This window comes from Sphaeramia orbicularis, chromosome 18 (assembly GCF_902148855.1).
Source record: "Sphaeramia orbicularis chromosome 18, fSphaOr1.1, whole genome shotgun sequence".
NCBI classification, from domain to species: domain Eukaryota; kingdom Metazoa; phylum Chordata; class Actinopteri; order Kurtiformes; family Apogonidae; genus Sphaeramia; species Sphaeramia orbicularis.
Window position 1 is genome coordinate 5,056,615 of NC_043974.1, and position 21,035 is coordinate 5,077,649.

Consider the following 21,035-nt stretch of genomic DNA (forward strand, 5'->3'; position numbering starts at 1 on the left):
GGGTTAAAGGTGGACATTTGGGTCTTTAAGGGCTAAAGGTGTATATTTGGGTCTTTAAGGGTTAAGAATATTAAGTCTTTACTGAGTCACATTTTTATTATATAATGAGCCCGTTTTTTCCAGTTTTCAGTCCAACCACCAGGGGTCGGTCAGAACGTGGGAACCAACTGTGTACACTGGAAATCTGCTCCTTCCATTTACTGTGTTAGTTTGTCTTCACACGTCTCAGACTCTGTATTTAAGATCCTTTGAGCACTAGTTGGACTCCAAACATTGGAATTCACAACCAAAACTGTGCGAAATGATAGCATCTTTCCAGAAGAGAGGGAAATCTGAGTTATTTTGTTGATGTAATGAAGTGTACCATGAAGCCAGCGTGTGGGTGTGATCCAGGCTCAGATACAGCTCTAATCCCTCCCATAGGTTTATGAATGAATTAACCAATGTTTAATGTCATTGTGTGCACATAACGAAATTTTTCTTAGACTTAGTTCTCGGATAAAAAGAGAAAATATAAAAACACTCAAGACTTAGTGTATCAAGACAGTGTATATAGACAGAAATGTAAAATACAGTCTGTACAGTCCAGTGCAAAACAGTATGTACTGTTAGGATGGAACTGTGTGTAATATTGTGTGCACTGAGCTAGTAATGGTTTAGGCTGTGAACCTGTAACGCTAACGGGTCATGTGACCTCTGTCCAGTTTCCTGTGGCTGCTTCTACATGTGTGTTCGTACCTGGTGTGGCTCTGACAGTTTGATAACCACAGGTAGTCGTCTGCTGAGTTTGCATCGGGCTCCAGGTGCCGCACACTGACCGGGTCATAGGGAGGCGGGACAGACCCTGTTACCGTGCTGATAGTAGCACAGGCACCGGTGGAGGTCACTGTGGAGATGGAGGAGGAGGAGATGGAAGGTCTGTCTGAAAACAACAGACAAAATGACAGTAACATTACTGATCATTTATATCCTCTTACACCAATCAGACATGGGTATTAGAGATTTCAATGTAAAACAAATATTATTATAGTTAATAGTGCATATATACACACACACACACACACACACACACACACACACACACATATATATATATATATATTTCGGGTCGGGAAGCAAAATTTACAATGAACATTTAGTTATTTTTTCTCAGCAGGCACTACGTCAATTGTTTTGAAACCAAACATATACTGATGTCATAATCATACCTAACACTATTATCCATACCTTTTCAGAAACTTTTGCCCATATGAGTAATCAGGAAAGCAAACGTCAAAGAGTGTGTGATTTGCTGAATGCGCGCGTCACACCAAAGGAGATTTCAAAAATAGTTGGAGTGTCCATAAAGACTGTTTATAATGGAAAGAAGAGAATGACTATGAGCAAAACTATTAGGAGAAAGTCTGGAAGATACTATTAAAGAAGAATGGGAGAAGTTGTCACCCGAATATTTGAGGAACACTTGCGCAAGTTTCAGGAAGCGTGTGAAGGCAGTTATTGAGAAAGAAGGAGGACACATAGAATAAAAACATTTTCTATTATGTACATTTTCTTGTGGCAAATAAATTCCCATGACTTTCAATAAACTAACTGGTCATACACTGTCTTTCAAACCCTGCCTCAAAATATTGTAAATTTTGCTTCCCCACCCTGTGTGTATATATACATATATGTGTGTGTGTGTGTGTGTATACTGTATGTCAGAAGTATAACTTTACATCATCAGTTATATCTTTTTTTTTTATAAACAGTTCCATAAAATAGAGCTCTTAAGCAAAAAAAATGAGCCTATTTGAGAAATGACAGAGGAAACTTTAATGTATGACACTGATGTTCACTTTGGCTGGATCTGGTCCATTTATGATTTACGTGATAAATTAAATCACCTACATATGCCTCTGAGAGACTACAAATACAGTTGTTGCTTTTTTTTAAATACTCTTTTGTGTAAAATTTTTTGTTTTGATAGGGTCTGTTTAGAAGTCGGTGGCTATGAGAGGACAGAAGAAGGTACAAACTAAGTTTGTCATTTTTTGAGACACTTCAGTGTTTTACAGTATTCATATCAGAGTCACCAGCTGGGTTTAAGGACCGTTTTACTAAATCAAACCCATATTTGTCCAGTTTGGACCCAGTCCAGTTTGTCCAGTTTAGACCCAGTCCAGTTTGTCCAGTTTGGACACAGTCCAGTTTGTCCAGTTTGGACACAGTCCAGTTTGTCCAGTTTGGACACAGTCCAGTTTGTCCTTGTAGGTGTTTCCATTGAATAGTGTTTTGTTCAGTTATGTGTGGTTCTAGTCCAGTCCCGTCTGTCCGCATGTGTTCATTGTGGTCCAGTCCCGTCTAGTTTTGTTCTGGTTCTGGTTTAAGGCAGATGTTTGACTCAGTTGGATCCAAACCTCCATGGTGTTGCCAGTGTAGTGTGGGTTCATCTACTGCTATTGCACTGAACAAAACCACCAGGACCACATGAACAGGGACAAAACCACCAGGACCACATGAACAGGGACAAAACCACTGGGACCACATGAACAGGGACAAAACCACCGGGACCACATGAACAGGGACAAAACCACCAGGACCACATGAACAGCACAAATCAACTCCATGGGTTTACAGTTCACTGGTATACTATACTTATAGATCCAAATGACTCCAAAACCACCTCGTGAAAGCAGAAACACTTTTTTGAGATCTTTAACAGTTTTTGTGACATTTCAGTGTTTCCATTACCACTTTCCTATTGCACAATTTACATTTTGCATTTTTCTGAGGGTAAACCCAACTACTGACCCATATGATGCTACGAGGCCTTTGTCGTCTCTCTTCTTTCGTCCCACTTGTTTTCGCACTCATTCACCAAACTCACGTGTACTTTTCCACATCGGCACATTTCAACTGCGACACAACAAAAGCTGTGAGACATGTGTGGATCTGTAGGTGTGTCTGGGATCTCCTCACCATCATCTGTGGGGCTGAAGCCACAGAGCAGACAGATGGACGACACCCAGCGGTTCATGTCCTCCTCGGACTCGGCCACCAGGTACCAGGTCCTCTCCTCCGTCCTCAGGTCAAACACAAAACTACTCTCCAGTTCTTTCTTGGTGAAGGACAGACCAGCGTCCACCTCAAGGACAGAGGAACAGAGGAACAGTCTTCAGATCTTTTACTGCAAAAAAACCCCTCATACTGCACTGTATTAATACTCCACAGGAAGGAAAGGTTCTGTCTGGAAAACATTACCACTGAAGGAGTTCTATGTAGTATTGATATTCCAAAGTCTCACCAGCAGGGGGACGTCATGTAGAAGGACACACTTATGCCGCATTTCCACTACACGGAACTGGCTGGACTCGACTCGGCTCGGCTCGGCTTGACTCGGGTACCAGGTACTATTCCTGGAGATCGTTTCCATTACACGATACTACCGACTTTACAAAACTTGGACGTCATAGCGATGTGGTGCGTTACTTCTATGTCGTAGCTCTGAGAGTTGCTGATAAACTCACTTGTTGGTTGGTGCTCCATCAAGGTCATGCTGAATTTTTACATCTGAATCTCCTGGACTGACCATGGTGTAGTTTTCAGGCTGTCATCATGTGGATTAACCTACCGCTATATTTACTGTAAACTTTCGCATCTGTTTTTTGTAAAATGGCAGGTCACAGAGACAACTCTCTGACCAATCAGTGGTCTGCAGTGTTTACATGTCACGTTTTAGTATCTGGTCCCCAGTAGTGGAAACATGGCATTAGTTTGACCCAAACCACCAGTGAATCGGTACTATGTATCCACAGACTGAATCAACCACTGAATAAAGGATAAAGTTCATTATTTACAAACATCTGTACTATGACCAGTTTGACACCTAGGGATGGGAATCGAGAACTGGTTCTTTTTGAGAACTGGATCACAGTAGCTCGATTCCTTGGAATCATTTGCCTGCCTGTTTAACGATTCTGCTTATCAATTCCACCTTCGTTGAGCATGCGTGATGACGTCACGTGTACGCTGCATTGTTTTGGTCAGAACGTAGCCAACATGGTGTTGAGGCAGAAAGGGTCTAAAAAGACCACACCAGGTCCACTGGAACACTGTCAAAGCTTCCATTTCTTCAAAAGGGTGGAATCCCTCCAATATGTTCAAACATTTGTCCACAGCATGTGATTCATTTGATTCACTACTTAGTGGCGCTTGTGAATCTAGCCACAGAGTGACAATCAGGCCGTCATCCGGGCCCAGTTCTGGTTCCGGTGCGGGCAACAAACATTGTACCCCCTAAAGTACAAGTTTCCGAAGGTAGGGGAAAGGAAATGAGTTGCACAGCAACGCGGGAGACGGGCAGAGTCGAACCGGTTCCACGTAGTGGAAATGCGGTAATAGAGGAATTAGTAAAGCCTCTTCAGCTTCACTTTCACTGCACACCCCCCCCCACCCACCCCCCAGCTGGAACCACCATCATCTGTTATTATTATTAGTACATACTGTGTATGTTATATTTTCTGGAAATATGAAAGACAGTTAATGCAAACACGCCCATTTGTACTCTTTTATTCCATCACCCAATGAGAATCGAAAAGAGACTCGATAAGCAAATCGATAATGGAATCGGAATCGTTAAATTCTTACCGATTCCCATCCCTATTGACACCCCTGTACTAGAACATTTTTGACAGTTACTGCACTGAAAAAGTGATGTGTATATTACATACTTCCGCTGCAGTGGACGTCAACAGTCTTTTGTACTTCAATATAAAGACACACTCACTGTGAAAGACAACTGTGTACTGGGCTTTGGAACCATGTCCTTTGAGCGTTTACCTGTTCACACATGTTCAGGTTGATGGTCCTGATTGGCCGACGTGACTGCTGGTTCTTGTAGTACTGCAGGACATCCGGCTCACCGCTCAGCCGCCCGCTACGCAGCACGAACCAACGCCGCTTCCACGCCTGAACAGACAGACAGGTGCCACCAAAGGATTACGATTTCATTAGAAACTAAATATGGACAAAATCACATTTCACAACAAGGACCAAATTTCAGCCTCGTTACATAAAAAAATGAAGTAAAACAATTCATATCAGAATAATTGCAAATAAATTTTCTAATAATCAGTTAATACACCGACAAATTCTCACAGTTGGTTTTGATTTGTATTCTATGTGACCAACAAGTCAAAAATCTATATATAATGTTCAGGTTTTTTATTTGCTGTCCTCATTAAGGGTGTAAGAAAATATCAGTTCTGCAATATATCGCGATATTTTATTTCACAATACTGTATTGATATTAAAAAGTACTGTATCGATATTTTTAGGTATTTATTCAATTGCAGATATGGCGGAGGTACATTTTTGTTTTTTGTTTTTCTTTATTGTTTATATTTTCTTTATTATTATTATTTAACACTGTTTTATCAAATAATGGTTATTTCAGTCATCCTAAAAGCACTTTTTACTGTCTGAGAAGCAGATGTTAGTTCCTTTGTTGGAACAAAAACAATGTTCTGAACTCATAGAATATGAACATTTGAACAGGGTCTTAAACTGTAATGTCTGTAAAACATAATTTAAGTTTTAACACAGGAACATTTTGTGATACAGCATTAGATCCTATTGTGATCAAATAAAAATGTGTTTATTATTTGTTCATATTTCGGGTGTAATTCAATTTTTCAAGGAAATAATAATAAAAAAAAAGAAACAAACAAAAAAAAAATTGCCTTTTTAACAGTATCATGATATATTGTGATATATCGTATCGCAATCCTAGTGTTTGGATTTGTATCGTATCACCAGATTCTTGCCCCCCTACCTCACTGACCTACTTCAGCCCCATGCCCCTTCCCACACCCTCTGATCCTCCTCTGCACATCTCCTCACCCCACCATTAAAAGCCAAGCACCGAACCTGGGGGGACAGAGCTTTCTCCATTGCAGCTCCAACCCTCTGGAGCTCCCTCCCACCCTTTATCCGACACTGCTCCAACCCCAACACCTTCAAATTCCTTTTAAAATCCCTTTTAAAAACTCATTTATTTAAAATTGCTTTCAATGTTTAATCTTAATGTTTAATGTTTAACTGTTTTATATTCGTATACCTGCCTTTTGCACCTGTTTTTATCTGTTTTAATATGTCTGTTTCTGTTTTTATCTGCTGCATGTAAAGTGTCTTTGAGTTATATGAAAAGCGCTACACAAATAAAATGTATTATTATTATTATTATTATTATTATTATTAATAAATAATGTCTTTTAAATGAACTTTAAAATCACATTTTATCGCTGATGATTTTAATGTCGATTTTAATTTTAATGTTAATGTTTTTATATTTTAACTTCCTCTCATCCTAAATGTATTTTTATGCCTCTCCTGTGATGCTTTTATATTTTATGTAAAGCACTTTGAATTGTCCTGTACATTAAATGTGTTATAGAAATAAACTTGCCTTTGGAAAGAATTCTGTTAGAAAAACATAACTCGTTTCTTTATTACCCCTAACCATAAGTCACACTATACAAATGGGAATTCACAGTGCTGGAGGAATCGTAGCTGCCACACTGAACATCATTTCCACATATTCTGGGAATACCCAAAAATTAACCATTATTGGAAAGAAATACATAAAGCCATAAAAATCATTCTTAATACCTACTTACCTTTTGATTTCAAAACCATGTATTTGGGATACATTTCCCCAGAGGTCAAAAGCATAAACAGATACTTGCAGGAAAAAAAAGCAATAACTAAACAATGGATGACACAAGAAGAACCGACAATAAATAATTGGACAGACATAATCATGGGACTTTATAGGATGGAAAGACTAACCTTTACTGTAAGTTTGAAGATGGATTTTTTTGTGCAACACTGGGAGGGATGGGTGAGATATGTGAAGCCTACGAGATCTGATTTTGCTGAGATGAATGCATGAATATGAACCCAAAATTCCCTGAAGGAAATATGTTTTTGTTTTTATTTATCTTTATTTATACTTCGATTCTTTACTTTGAGATCCTGTATGCCAGGACAATGATGAGCTGCTGTAAATGTTTTTGTTTGTTTTTCTACACCTACTCTGAATGTGTATAGTTTGTGTATTTGTCTGTTTTTCCAATGTGTGAAAAAAGATCTGAATTCTTTCAATAAAAAGAGAATTAAAAAAAAAAAAAAAAAGAAATAAACTTGCTTTGCCTAGTCTGTTCATTGAGCAAAAATTCATAAGTATGACAAACTGCAGCAGTCAGCTCTGTACAGACACACACACACACACACACACACACACACACACAAACACAGAGGCCACTTGGCTTTTATAATATAAATGATAATTTCTAGAAATAGCAAAACTTTTCAAAGACCAACATACAACAACTACCCTTCTGAATATTAAGAGTAAAAGCCCCTCTGTCAGCACCATGTTTGTTAGTATTGACTCTCTTCTTCTTCTTCTCAAAAAGCTTTACGCCTCTTCGGGGTGGCGCCCTCTGGTGGTGATTGATTGACAAACGCTCATTACTACTGAATGGATGGATGTAAGGGTTAGGGTTTCATCATGTCCAAATGAATATACACATCAGCCTCCAATAAACGTAAAAAGAAAAAAAAGTTGCAGAAGAAAAGAAACAACTCCCTCAAGATAATGTCAAATACATTCTCCATGAATACATAATGACAACAGATGTTTCATGGTAACTCTGTGGAGTGTCTGAGTCTGTCTGTTTAGTGTTCAGATACAGTCTAATACAGTGTCCAAGAGTGTCTACACCACTGGAGTCTGTTTATATGGAATAAACACTACACTATGACAAATGCATTTACGTTAGAACAGGGGGATGGTGGTCCATTAATGTCGGAGCTTGGGGGGTGGGCAAAGTGAAACTGAAACTGCAGACCCTTTCCTCTTAATCTAACTGTCCAGACCAGGGGTGTGAGAAAATATCGGTTCTGCAATATATCGCAATATTTCACTTCATGACACTGTATCGATATTAAAAAGTATTGTATCGATATTTTAAAGTATTTACTCAAGTGCAGACATGGCGGAGATTCATTTTTGTTTTTCTTTTTTGTTTATCATGCTCTTTTATTAATATATTCACATATTCACGGGTATTTTGCTCTGTTTGTATACTACAAAAGAAGTATTGTGATATTGCAGGTAGTTTTTGAAATTGATAATGGTAATTTCAAGCATCTTAAAAGCACTTTTTACTGTCTGAAAATGTTAGTTTTTTTGTTGGGAATGCACAAAAATAATGTTCTGATGTTGGATGATTCAGGGACTGAACACTATACATTCTTTTCATAAAAAATACAAACATTTAAGCAGGATCTTAAACTGTAATCTCTGCAAAACATTATTTATTTATTTGTGTGATTTTTGTTCTGGTAAAGCCATATGTTAAAACTTTATTTATTCAAATGCTGCACTATAAGTTTTTTCCAGGAAATAATCTTTTTAAAAAAAAGAAGAAACAAAACAAAAAATATAGCCTTGTTAATATTGCGGTATATCGTATCGTGATCCTGGTACTGCGATTTGTATTGTATTGTCAAATTCTTGCTGATACACACCCCTAGTCCAGACCCACTCCACTGCTGAATGGACCCACAGTAAGACCACTAGTGGGATCTGAACCTTTTTAAGTCCAGTGGTCCTAGATCTACCTCCTGTCTCTTCATTAGCCCCTCATGGCCTTCCTGACAGGTGGTGGGAGCATCAGAACCTGGGTACACCCTAACCAGGACACAAACCCCGCCTCCTGCACCAAAGTTAGTCCATATTTATGACAGTCTTCATTGTTTTACTGTCACTGTGTTCAAATAGAACACAATGGTTTGTACAGTCAGTGAGTTTCTGACATGAATTAGTGTCGTAGTTCAGAGTTAAATTATTTTGTGTTCATGGATGGATGGTGTGGTGGGGGACCTGCATGCACAGGGCCGGGCCTGGTCAACACTGTGGAACCATGGTATAAGATGGTTCCTGTTTGACCAGGGCTTTTCTGTGTGGAGTTACCAGTTCCTCTAATACCGAAAACATGTTAATTCTAATTGAATTCTACAGTCAGTAGACTTTATACACTGCAAAAAAAGGCCCCACTTGAACACTTGAAACAAGACAAATAATCCTTAAAATGAGGTTAAACCATGTATTTCAAGCCAAAAAATCTGCCCTTTGGATAAACATTTTTATCCTGGTAAGAATTCTCAAAATAAGCATGACATTGTTAAAACTAGTTCAACTTTGAACTGAAAATACGACCATACTCAGTAAGTGGACAGTTCAGTAAAGACAGACAGTCAGTAAGTGTTCTGCTTTGTATTAGAGTTGATGAGGCTTATACTAGAAAAACTACCTTGAAATGAGCCCATATGGACCACCATGAATGTAGTCCAGCTTTTATTAAAGACAACAGGTTCAATCAGGTGGAGCACAGGTGTCAAACATGTGGCCTGTGGACCAAAACCAGCCCCCCAGAGGATCCAGTCCAGCCTGAGGGGTGAGTTTCTAAAATACAAAAGTGACACTAGGTTCCACATTAAGATAAATTTAATCTGCAGTGGGTCAGAAGAGGAGGAGGAAGAGAAAGAGGAAGAGGAAGAGGAAGAGGAAGAGGGACAGGATTGCAGTAGATGTGTCCTTCTGTCTGTCTTTGATGATCAGACCTGTCCAGGACACAAAGAATCAACAGGGAGTCCAAAACCAGTACAAACATATGTCTGTCTTTCTGTGTCTGTCTGTGTGTCTGTCTAATCAAAGGAGCAATGTCCTCTTTTCAGGACACAGATCTGTGCACAGAGACAGTTATTATAAACAGTAAAAACAGACTTTGTTTTTCCACCTCCACTCTCATTTACTGTTTTGTTTTGTCTTTTGACCTTTGACCCTTACAGGAAGAGGGCACAATGAGTCTGAAATAACCCCCCCCCCCCCCCCCCCCCCCCCCCCCATCCTGCCTCCAAACCAAAATTAACACCAGTCCTGACAAAAAGACGACCGTCCAGTTCCACACTCACAGATCAGTAACTCCATTACCCCATAGAATAGAATAGAATAGAATAGAATAGAATAGAATAGAATAGAATAGAATAGAATAGAATAGAATAAATGTTTGTTGTCTCATTAGTCCTTTTCCAGTATCCATCTGTGCTAAACTTTCCCCATATTTCCTAAATGTGTTTAAAACAGAAGTGTGTAATGTTGGTTTTTCCATTCAATCCCAAATGTGCTGATTAGTTTCTTTCTTCTGGTAGATGTCAGTAGAAGTCCTTCCATAAACATGAACATAAATCTGTGTTGTTTTGAATCTAAAATGCTGGTTCCCCCTCTATCTCCTACTAAATTTTAAAATGATGTGGTTTCCTGGTGTGTCCACACATACACACATGTTTGTTTGTTGTAACATCCATCAACATTTGTTTTTTTTTTTTTGTTTTTTTTGTACATGTGACTCTAGTTGGACTAAAAGCAATATACCAATTTTACTACTCCTGAAAGACCACCTCTTACAAGCACGAAAACTTTTCATCAAAAAACGAGAGTTTTGGCAAAACTGTCATTTTTCCACTAGCCACATTTTTATACTCATGTTCTATTTATGTAATTTGAGGGTCGATGGAAAAGAGACTAATGTTACTGGAACAATGGAAATGTGTTTAGCAGCAAACACTTAAAGTGCAAAAAGACTGTACAAAATATCAGACCAAATAATGACAATAGGCAATAGGCAATGTACAAAAAGTACAAAATAAAATATTAAATATACATTTAATACTACAATACTACTTAGATATACAAAAAGCTAACTCTATACTACACATAAAGAAATATATACAACACATAAGCATATACATACAGGCAGTAAATGTATACAGTATATATATACACATATACAGCATGTATACAGTATATATACACATATACAGTATGTATACAGTATATGTATATGTATATATGTACACATATACAGTATGTATACGGTATATGTATATATATATATATACACATGTACAGTATGTATATGGTATATGCATAAGGTCCAATTAAAAACAAGGTGCATGGGCTGAGGTGATGGTCACATGACCTTCATTATTGACAGACATGTGTAAATGGTGACAGACTTCAGTGGGATTACAAATGTATTTATGAGGGTTGTTTGTGTGTTTCCTGTGTGGTCCTACAGAGGAGACAGTGTGAAGACTTCAGTTCTGTGTCCTCAGATTGATACTTGGACTTTTCTGCACCTGCACATACTTTAGTTTAGACTTCAGTCCTTTTGTATCTTATAGGCAGATGGCTGTGGTGGACACACAGAGTTAATAAACTAGCCCTGCATCGGACCTGTGGGTCATCTGTTGGACCTGTGTGTGAGGACATGACCTCTGGGATTGGACCCAACGGAGGAGGACAGGACCTCTGGGATTGGACCCAACGGAGGAGGACAGGACCTCTGGGATTGGACCCAACGGAGGAGGACAGGACCTCTGTGATTGGACACAGCGGAGCACAATTGTCTACAACATGTGAACGTGTGTTACCACATCTTCTAAATCTTCAGGGAGGCCTTCGATTCCAACAGCTGAGAGCGATTAGGTTTATAGGTTTACATAACACACACACACACACACACACACACACACAGCCTGCTCAGTGTTTTCTATGCAGCTCCACTGTGTGTCTTTGTGTTCGCTATGAGGACATTAAGGTCAGTGTCCTCACAAAGACAGTGATGATAAGGTGTGTAAGTGTGTGTTGACAGTAGACACACAGCTGGCAGGTCTGTGTGTGTGTGTGCGTGTGTGTGTGTGTGTACACACTGGGTTGTATATACCATCATGGTCCCATGTATACACTCACTCCTTCATTGCCGTTTCTTCACTGCAGCTGCTTCTTCACCTTCACCTTCTTCACTTCTAATTTTTCTTCATTTCTTCCTTGATACTTGATGGAACGGGTGTCCAGACCTGAACCACAGAGTCCAGACTTGAACCACAGAGTCCAGACTTGAACCACAGAGTCCAGACTTGAACCACAGAGTCCAGACCTGAACCACAAAGTCCAGACCTGAACCACAGAGTCCAGACTTGAACCACAGAGTCCAGACCTGAACCACAGAGTCCAGACTTGAACCACAGAGTCCAGACTTGAACCACAGAGTCCAGACTTGAACCACAGAGTCCAGACCTGAACCACAGAGTCCAGACTTGAACCACAGAGTCCAGACTTGAACCACAGAGTCCAGACCTGAACCACAAAGTCCAGACCTGAACCACAGAGTCCAGACCAGAACCACAGAGTCCAGACCAGAACCACAGAGTCCATCTTCTTTTTACTTTACAGCAAATGTAACTTTTTTTTTTTTTTTTACTTCTTTTTGAATAATAAACCATGACATATCTGACACATTTAGACCCTTTTCCTGCTTCCACTGCTGATGTCAGCTGAAAGGGTTTGTGGGTAATGAAGCCCTTCAGGACTCTTGCTCAGAGTTGCTTTGGTTGGAAAATAGGAAACACCTTCAACTTCAGCCGAAAAAAAAGAAAATCTGAGCTCTTTCCTAACCTGTATCTGAACAACAACAGTCTGAAAAAAAACAACTTATATGATATGAGGTTAGACAAGAACAGAGGATGAGAGTGAATGAGTGGAAGAGGAAGAGAAAGGGCAGTGTTTTAAGGAAAAGCAGCAAAGGAACGATTAAAGGGAAAGCGTATGAAGAGGAGATTAGCTCGACTCACTGGTGTGGCATGTCAGATATGCAGAGTGTGTGTGTGTGTGTGTGTGTGTGTGTGTGCATAATTGTCTAAGCTATTTCTTACTGGAAAGGAAGCCAGTGAACAAACAACCGTTTGCCACCACCATCCGTCTGCTGTACCCACTCATTCTACGTGTGATCATATTCACAAACTGTTGACAAAATATATGAATTCAAAAATGTATGTTGACAATTATTAGAAGGAATGAATAGAAATTAAACATAGCTCCAAATGTACAGCTTCATATAATTCTACATAACAGATTAGTTGGCTGAGCCAACCCTCACATCTTCATTTTGTTATAATGCTTACTTATGTAGTTTACAGCTTAGCTAATGCTAACAAACACATAACTGCCTGAACTGTAAAGCTAGCAAGTAGCATACCATTCTGTCAGCTAAAAGACTAAATAGTCACACAATAACTAATGCTGGTGTGTCTAGGGTGGAACAATGTTTAGCTCAATGTTGGTAAAATTTAGCTGAACTGCAGAGAAAAATTATTGTTAAAGTTAGTTGTTGTGATTGGCATGCTAATAGCTAACAGGCAAAATACTCCACTGCTGTCAGTGGGTCCAGACTTGAATACAGTTTAGTTGATATGCTGCAACATTTTTGTTTACAATCTGCTGATGAAAATCATTACGCAATATTAGCTATAAGCTTACCTCACTACTGGCATGCTAACATCCAGCATACTTAACCTGTAGCTAATGATGGTGTATTATTATTACCTTCGCCAAGGAGGTTATGTTTTTGCCAGGGTTTGTTTGTTTGTTTGTTTGTTTGTTTGTCTGTTTGTCTGTCCGTTAGTGTGCAACATAACTCAAAAAGTTATGGACAGATTTTGATGAAATTTTCAGGGTTTGTTGGAAATGGGATAAGGAAGAAATGATTAAATTTTGGTGGTGATCGGGGGTGGGGGGGCCCACGGGGGGGCCCATTTCCAACAAACCCTGAAAATTTCATCAAAATCTGTCCATAACTTTTTGAGTTATGTTGCACACTAACGGACAGACAAACAGACAGACAAACAAACAAACAAACAAACAAACAAACAAACCCTGGCAAAAACATAACCTCCTTGGCGTGGGGGGGGGCCCACAGGGGGGGCCACTGATCAGCCTTGGCAGAGGTCTGCGCTCTCTGAGTGCTTCTAGTTATTATTATTATTATTATTATTATTATTATTATTATTATTATTATTATTATTATTATCATCAGTAAGTTCTGCAGGGTTTTAGCATGTTTTGCCTCTCAGTTCTGTCTGAGGAGAAGTTCAATGCATAACCGCTATAGAGATAATAAAATACCATCAAATATGTAATACAGTTTTGGTTGTATACACATGTCCAATACTTGTTTAAGTCCTCTACAAAAGATCAGTAAATTAATCTTCTCAGTGATGGAACAGAAAGTATAGATTCACATCCCATATGTCTGAGATGAAGCTTTGAATTGACTTTAAACCAATAGAAACCAAACATGACATCAAGGCCCCTCTCCCTTAGCCCTCCCCTTCCATTTTGTGGATTTACATGAAGGGGTAGGGGTGTCCTGATTCTCAATGTCTCAAGGGGAGGGGCTAAGGGGAAGGGCTGTTTGACCCTCCAAATGGACCACACTCCAAACACAGGGGTCTGAGAAATCTGCCATAATTCAGTTCCAATCATCGGTCGGATGGAGGTAAACACAGCAAAAAAGAGCAGCGGTGACCAACGAAACACAGAAATGGACAGATTTACTACAGAAACAACTGAATCATCTTATCATCCATTTAATGTCGTTTCAATGTGTTATAGATCAGTAATTTATCATATTTTTACCTTTACTAACTTAATTATTTATTTATTTATTTATTTATTTTTAGTGCAGTTTTAATATTTTATCATATATATTGGGTTGTTTTTAGTTGGAGTTTTTAATTATTATTTTTTTTCTGGGTTTTATTTCGTGCTGTGTATTTTGCAATTTCGTTCTGTAACAGCATCTGGGATGTTTTTATTGAATGAAAATTAATAAATCTGAATCTGAATCTATAGTTGACAGTGGTAAATGATGTCCAAAGCCCATGGAACAGAGACGGTTCCAGCTGCTGACGACATGGAGAATTCTGTCACAAACAAAGAACATCTGTTTATAGTGACATCCAGGGTGCAATTTGTTTGGGGGGGGGGGGGGGGGTCAACCCTGTCAATGTTCAAAAACCAACTGAAATAACGGTCAGGTTTGTCTTAGTTTCTTTCTACCTATATTCTACATCACTGGCACTAACTGAACTGAACTGTCTTCAGTCTCAGAACTCACAAACATTTCCATGCACATACATACAGTGTAGACCAGGGGTGTCAAACTCATTTTAGTTCAGGGGCTACATTCAGCTAAATTTGATCTGAAGTGGGCCAAATTAGTAAAATAATAACATAATAATACATAAATAAAGTCAATTCCAAACTTTTCTCTATGTTTTGCAGTGAAAAAAGTAAAATTACATTATGAAAATGTTTACATCTACAAACTAACCCTTCAAACAATGTGAACATGACCTGAAAAAAAAATTGTAATTTTAACACTATTATGCTTTAGTTTATTATTTCCATGTGTACATTATAACTTACAGATCACAGTGGATCTACAGATACACAAAATATTTAGTAACAGGTGGAATATTATTAAAAGTGCACTTCTCTAATGGCATTTCCGGTTGTTCATATTTGTTCAGGTTTTTCAGATTTTTTGCAAAACTATGCTTTGTTTTAGTGTAAATACATGAAAACATTTACATTTACAAAGAGAAAAATTTGGAGTTGTGAGTATTTATAGGTTATTATGAGATTGAATTGGTCTGAATGTGGAACCTGAACTAAAATGATTGTTAATATCTTTGTGTAATTTTTGCCATTCACAAATTCATCCCAGGGGTTCGACAGAACCCTTTGGCGGGCCAGATTTGGCCCCTGGGACGCATATTTGACACCTGTGCTGCAGACCTTACCTATCTGTCTGTGTATATCAGTCTCTCTCTCTCTCTCTCTCTCTCTCAGACACCCCTTTGCTTCTGAAATTGTTTTGAGAATATAAATGCCAGAGTTCGAGCAGACAATCTCCACACAGTGTTTTGTTCGGTCTCTACACTCCTCATGTCTACAGCAGAGTGTGAACATGGGTTTACTGCATGGATGCTATCCTCACTGATGAGTCCAACAGAATGAACATGACCACACTCAACAGTCCTCTGTTCTTCTGTTAATGGACCAGACATATGTTTGTTCTCTGCTCAGAAGTTCACAGACATGTGGATAAAAGAAGGATGAAAAGCTGCAGATGACACCAACAGGAAAGACGAAAAGGCCACATGAAGTCTGACATCAGAGTAAACTGTTGACTTAGTCTAATGCTGCATTCCAGGCCATTTTTTGAGCCCATAAGTCACGACTTCAAATCACGACTCACGACTTTGTAACGATCCAGGCAAGTCACGCCAAACTGCCTGAGCGCAAGGACTTGTAGAAGCTAGATGTAAACAAGCCAGCATGGCGGACTGTACGTTATGCTCATTTACAATCATTTCTATTGCCAAAGGTGTTTGCTCTTTGCTTATTTGAGGGAAACAGAGGAGTAAAAATGCTGCATAAGGCAAGAGAAGCTGTTCTACCTTTTATGCTGCGTTATTTGAATATTTGGATTTGTATTTGGTTTTAATTTATTCTTGCACTCAATGGACTGAAAACTAGCTAATGTTAGAGTAGCTGCTAATTATGCAGAACATTTGCAGATAAATAATGTCAGAGCAATACCTTGTTTTAATAATTTGTATAAACACCGCACTGCATGGGGGCTGCCATTGCTACATGAGTACATTGACCTAGTACGAGTTCACCAGTGGGAAGTCACGGGTTTGACTGCCATTCCAGCGCCTTTCCACCAGTAGAAGATTGGAAAAACACAAGTTATGGGTGGACTGGAACGCAGCATTATTATCTGAATTATTTGGACATGATGTGAAATCTGAATCACTAGGTTTTAGGTTCCATTTTACAGTCTGATTGAGTTTCCCCCATTGGCCATAGCGTCTACCATGAAACTTAATGAGACACTCCCACATTGCAGGTGTGGCCATCACAGAAAATTTAATGTTTCATGTATTTTTAGTTTATTTATTTATTAGGGACAGTGCATATTAATGAACATCTACAACAATTGCAGCTGTAAATATGTCAGATTGTAGCAGCAGTGTTAATTTCCATCTGTAGTCCTTAGGCAGGTGACAGGAAAGACAGTTGTGACAAAAGGCAAACCTCATAAAAACACACAGAACAACACAGTGAGGACAATCTACTGATGGTCACAGGTTTGGTTTTCCTTCATCCAATGTTTCAGTTGTGATGTGAAGGAGGCGTATGACAGTGAGTCTCTTATGTTGAAGTAAACCGTTCAAATATTTAGTCCCAGTGACTGAAAGTGTGGTTTGTCCAAAACATAGTTTGGGTTAAAGATGAATGTTCAACTGTTATAGGAACAACATGTAATAGGACCGACCGTTAACTCATACAAGAATTAGGCCTGTTGATTGGTGGTTTCTTCACAAAAAATATAATTTTTAAATCCCTCCCCATGATTCTTTGACAAATCCCACCTTGGTGGCATCGATGACTGCTGACGACGTAACAGGTCTGGAAGGGTTGGACCATTTCATAGGGCAGGGGTGTCAAACTCATCTTAGTTCAGGGGCCACATTAAGCCCAAATTGATCTCCAGTGAGCCAGACCAGTAAAACAGTAGCATAATAACCTGCAAATAATGACGACTCCAAATTTTTCTTTCTGTTTTACTGCAATCAAAATTAAATTATGAAAATATGTACATTTACAAACTATCCAAACAAAATGATGTGTATAACCTGAAAAAACTGAAATTTCTTGAGGAAAAATAAGTGCAATTTTAACAATATTACACCCCAACTTACCATTTATACATGCGTATTACAGATTGGATCTACAAAGGCATAAAATATTTAATAACAGGAAGAATAATGTTAAAATTTCACTTTCAAAAGTTCAGGTTTTTCACATTTTATTGTTAAAGGATAGTTTGTAAATGTTAATATTTTCATAATTTAATATAAGTTTTTACACTAAAACTAAGAGAAAAATTTGGAATTCATTATTTATAGGTGTAATGTAATATTATGTTTTTCACATTAAACTAATAACATTTGGAGTCATTGTTTATAGGTTATTATGCTATTATTTTAGTTGAGATCACATTGCTCTGAATGTGGAACCTTAACTAAAACGAGTTCAACATCCTTGATTGTTAATATCTTAAGTGTAATTTTTGCGTTTTCCAAATTCATCCCGCGGGCCGGACTGGAACCTTTGGTGGGCCGGTTTTGGCCCCCGGGTCGCATGTTTGACACCTCTGTCATACGGGAATGTTTACACCACTATCCCTTAGAACTCCATTTCAAGGGGTAGGGGTAAGGGGGAGGGGCCAAGGGGTTAATTGGGAATATGCCCATGTTTAATGTCCAGTCACTTCTGCATTGGCACTTTTAATATGATTGTAAGCACTTTGGGCATCGTTGGTTCTTGTAAATGTGTTAAACAAATATATTTGACTTTGACCTTGAGTTTGAACAATCAATCAACCAATCAATCAATCTACTGCTATTTATATAGCACAAAATCATAATAGAAGTTACCTCATGCTACTTTCCATATAGAGGTGGAATAAACCAGACTGTGAACGGGATTAAATGGATTAAACTCCAGAACATCTGCTTCTGCTTCTTCTCATTACTGTTTGAATAGAACATAAAAACGTAGTGCAGTACTTACATATCGACGGAGTTTTTTCTCAGGTGGAGATTTTCGCAGCCAGCCCTCACACACAACCTCTCCGGCTCCACTCATCCCTCCAATCGATCAATTACACTTCCAATCAGTTGATCAGACCTCCAATAAGGTCACGCAAAACAGTCTAATCCACTTCAGTCCAGTCCACTTCAGTCTAATCCACTTCAGTCCAGTCCACTTCAGTTTAATCTACTTCAGTCCAGTCCACTTTAGTCCAGTCCACCTCAGTTTAATCTACCTCAGTCCAGTCCACTTCAGTTTAATCCACTTCAGTCTAATCCACTTCAGTCCAGTCCACTTCAGTCCAGTCCACTTCAGTCCAGTCTTCTAGACCTTCCTCTACATCAGTGCTATAGGATCAGATTTGCAGTCTTCTCTTTCAGTCTTCCTTTGAATTCCACTCTACATCTGGAGGTTCAGTTGCTCAGATGTCCAGTTGGACTTCCAGTCAGTGGATTAAACTCCAAACCAGTTCAGGATTTCACTGAACTGGAATCAATCAACAGACTATTGATCTGCAGCTCTGGTGGTTTCCATCGGTGCTCCACAGTTGACAGCTGAGGACAGACTCACACCTCCTGAAACAGAGGGTTTGACTTCCCAGCACCGTCACTCTGCCCCTCCTCCTCCTGCTGCTCCTCCTCCTGCTCCCCCTCCTGCTCCCCCTCCTCCTCCTCCTCCTGCTGCTCCTCCTCCTGCTCCTCCTCTTCCTCCTCCTCTTTCTCTCTGGTTGTGCGACAGCTGAATACAATGCTCCGACATTCCTCTTCTTAGTCTCTCCTCCCACTTTTCCCTCCTCCTCCTCCTCTTCCTCTTCCTTCTCTTCCTCCTCCTCCTTGCTGTACTCCATGACCTGCTGAAAACACCACACATGTACCTGACAGTAGATCTGATATGGGTTTGTTCCTATAGAAATGTTATGGATGTGACTTTATATAAATACTTAAAGAAGCCCAAATACAGATCAGAAGCACATTTAAACACTGAAAACTGTGTCCAGTGACAAATATGGGTAGAGTTAAAGTAAAGCTGTTCTGAGCATCATGTCAGGGGGTGTATTAGACAGATGGTGGGTGGTACAGAGTAGACATATAGACTATATTAAAATCAGAAATAAAGCATAAATAAGAGAACACTGGAGATCTGCGCAACATGTAAAGGTGTCGGTGTCAAGACACTCAATAAGATCAGCCCAAAAGGAGCAGAAATACCATAGCAGTTGATTTGACTGTAATGGAAGTATGAACTCCAGGTACTTTGGAGTATTTCTAATCCAATACATATACAGGCAAATACAGTCCTTTTACCTCCAGTACAAACTGCATCCATAGTTTGGATACAGTTTGGTATTTCAGTAAAAGCTTTTAAGCGCTTCGTCCTGTGTTTGTGAATCTAACGGATAAGACTCATCTGTGTTTATATGAATGTATCACATGTAGGGATGTAATTTTATTACATTTATTACATTTACATTATTATATTACCAGTATAATGATAAACCACGGTAAAATTGCCAACGGTTAGTGTTAGCGTTTAAATTCTAATTATCATGATAACCGTGTTTGATTACTGCACTTTTAGGGGAAAAAACCCCATGTGAAGAACTTTTATGTCAAATATTTGAGTATAGTTTAAATTTATTTCAATTTTGATTTTATATACCTATTATTTGGAACCAATATTCACTTTTAAAGTCTTTGAAAAGGTTCGTTAAGCATCTTTGTGTTATTTATGCAATAAAGTATACACATTTTTCAAATCGAATTTTATATATATATTTTTTTGTGTTTTCTGGCCTTTCATGTTTTTATAGTAGGTTAAAGTGAAAAAAATAACAGGCAGATGATATAGATGAAGTTGTGCTAAAAGAAAGATACCAAACATGGGTATAGTAAACATTTGTTTATATAGTATATAAACGCAAAATTAAAAGTACTGAAAAACAGCCAAAATAGGCTCAGACCACCAAAGGTTAATACTTGAATGTTTCTGCCAAGAGAAAGTACATTGTGCCTATTATTTTATTTTATTTTTTTTTTTTTCTTCAAAATACAACATGGTTGAATTATTTCAGTGTGTATATAAGTACATTTTTAACATTTTGAGCTCATTTCAACAATATCGTGATAATAATGATAACCGTGATAATTTTAGTCACAATGAACATGATATGAAATTTTCATATCGCTACATCCCGAATCACATGACAGATAATGAAATTAACATTCACCCTGTGTCATTCAGCTGAAATTTGACCGTAAAGGACAGTGAACCAATTAGTACAGGGGTTATTTTCTACTGTTCAAACAAAATAATAGTAGAGAGAGGTTTTATTAGCTGACATGTTTCGGCTGTCGCTGCAGTCTTCCACAGATCAGATGTCAGGTAATAAAACATCTGTCTGCTGTTATTTTGT

At 38.6% G+C, this 21,035-nt stretch overlaps 1 protein-coding gene across 1 annotated transcript in view; it reads right to left on the bottom strand.

The window, feature by feature from the left end:
- Positions 1 to 19,244, bottom strand: part of LOC115438500 (GRB2-associated-binding protein 1-like) — a 34,946-nt gene extending 15,702 nt beyond the window's left edge. The window contains exons 1-4 of the mRNA XM_030162152.1: positions 18,602 to 19,244; positions 4,822 to 4,950; positions 2,962 to 3,127; positions 739 to 922 (exon numbers count right to left, since the gene is read on the bottom strand). Coding sequence (XP_030018012.1) covers positions 739 to 922; positions 2,962 to 3,127; positions 4,822 to 4,950; positions 18,602 to 18,676 — 554 coding nt within the window. The 5' untranslated portion in view covers positions 18,677 to 19,244. The remainder of the gene's footprint in view (positions 1 to 738; positions 923 to 2,961; positions 3,128 to 4,821; positions 4,951 to 18,601) is intronic.
- Positions 19,245 to 21,035: the final 1,791 nt, after the last annotated feature.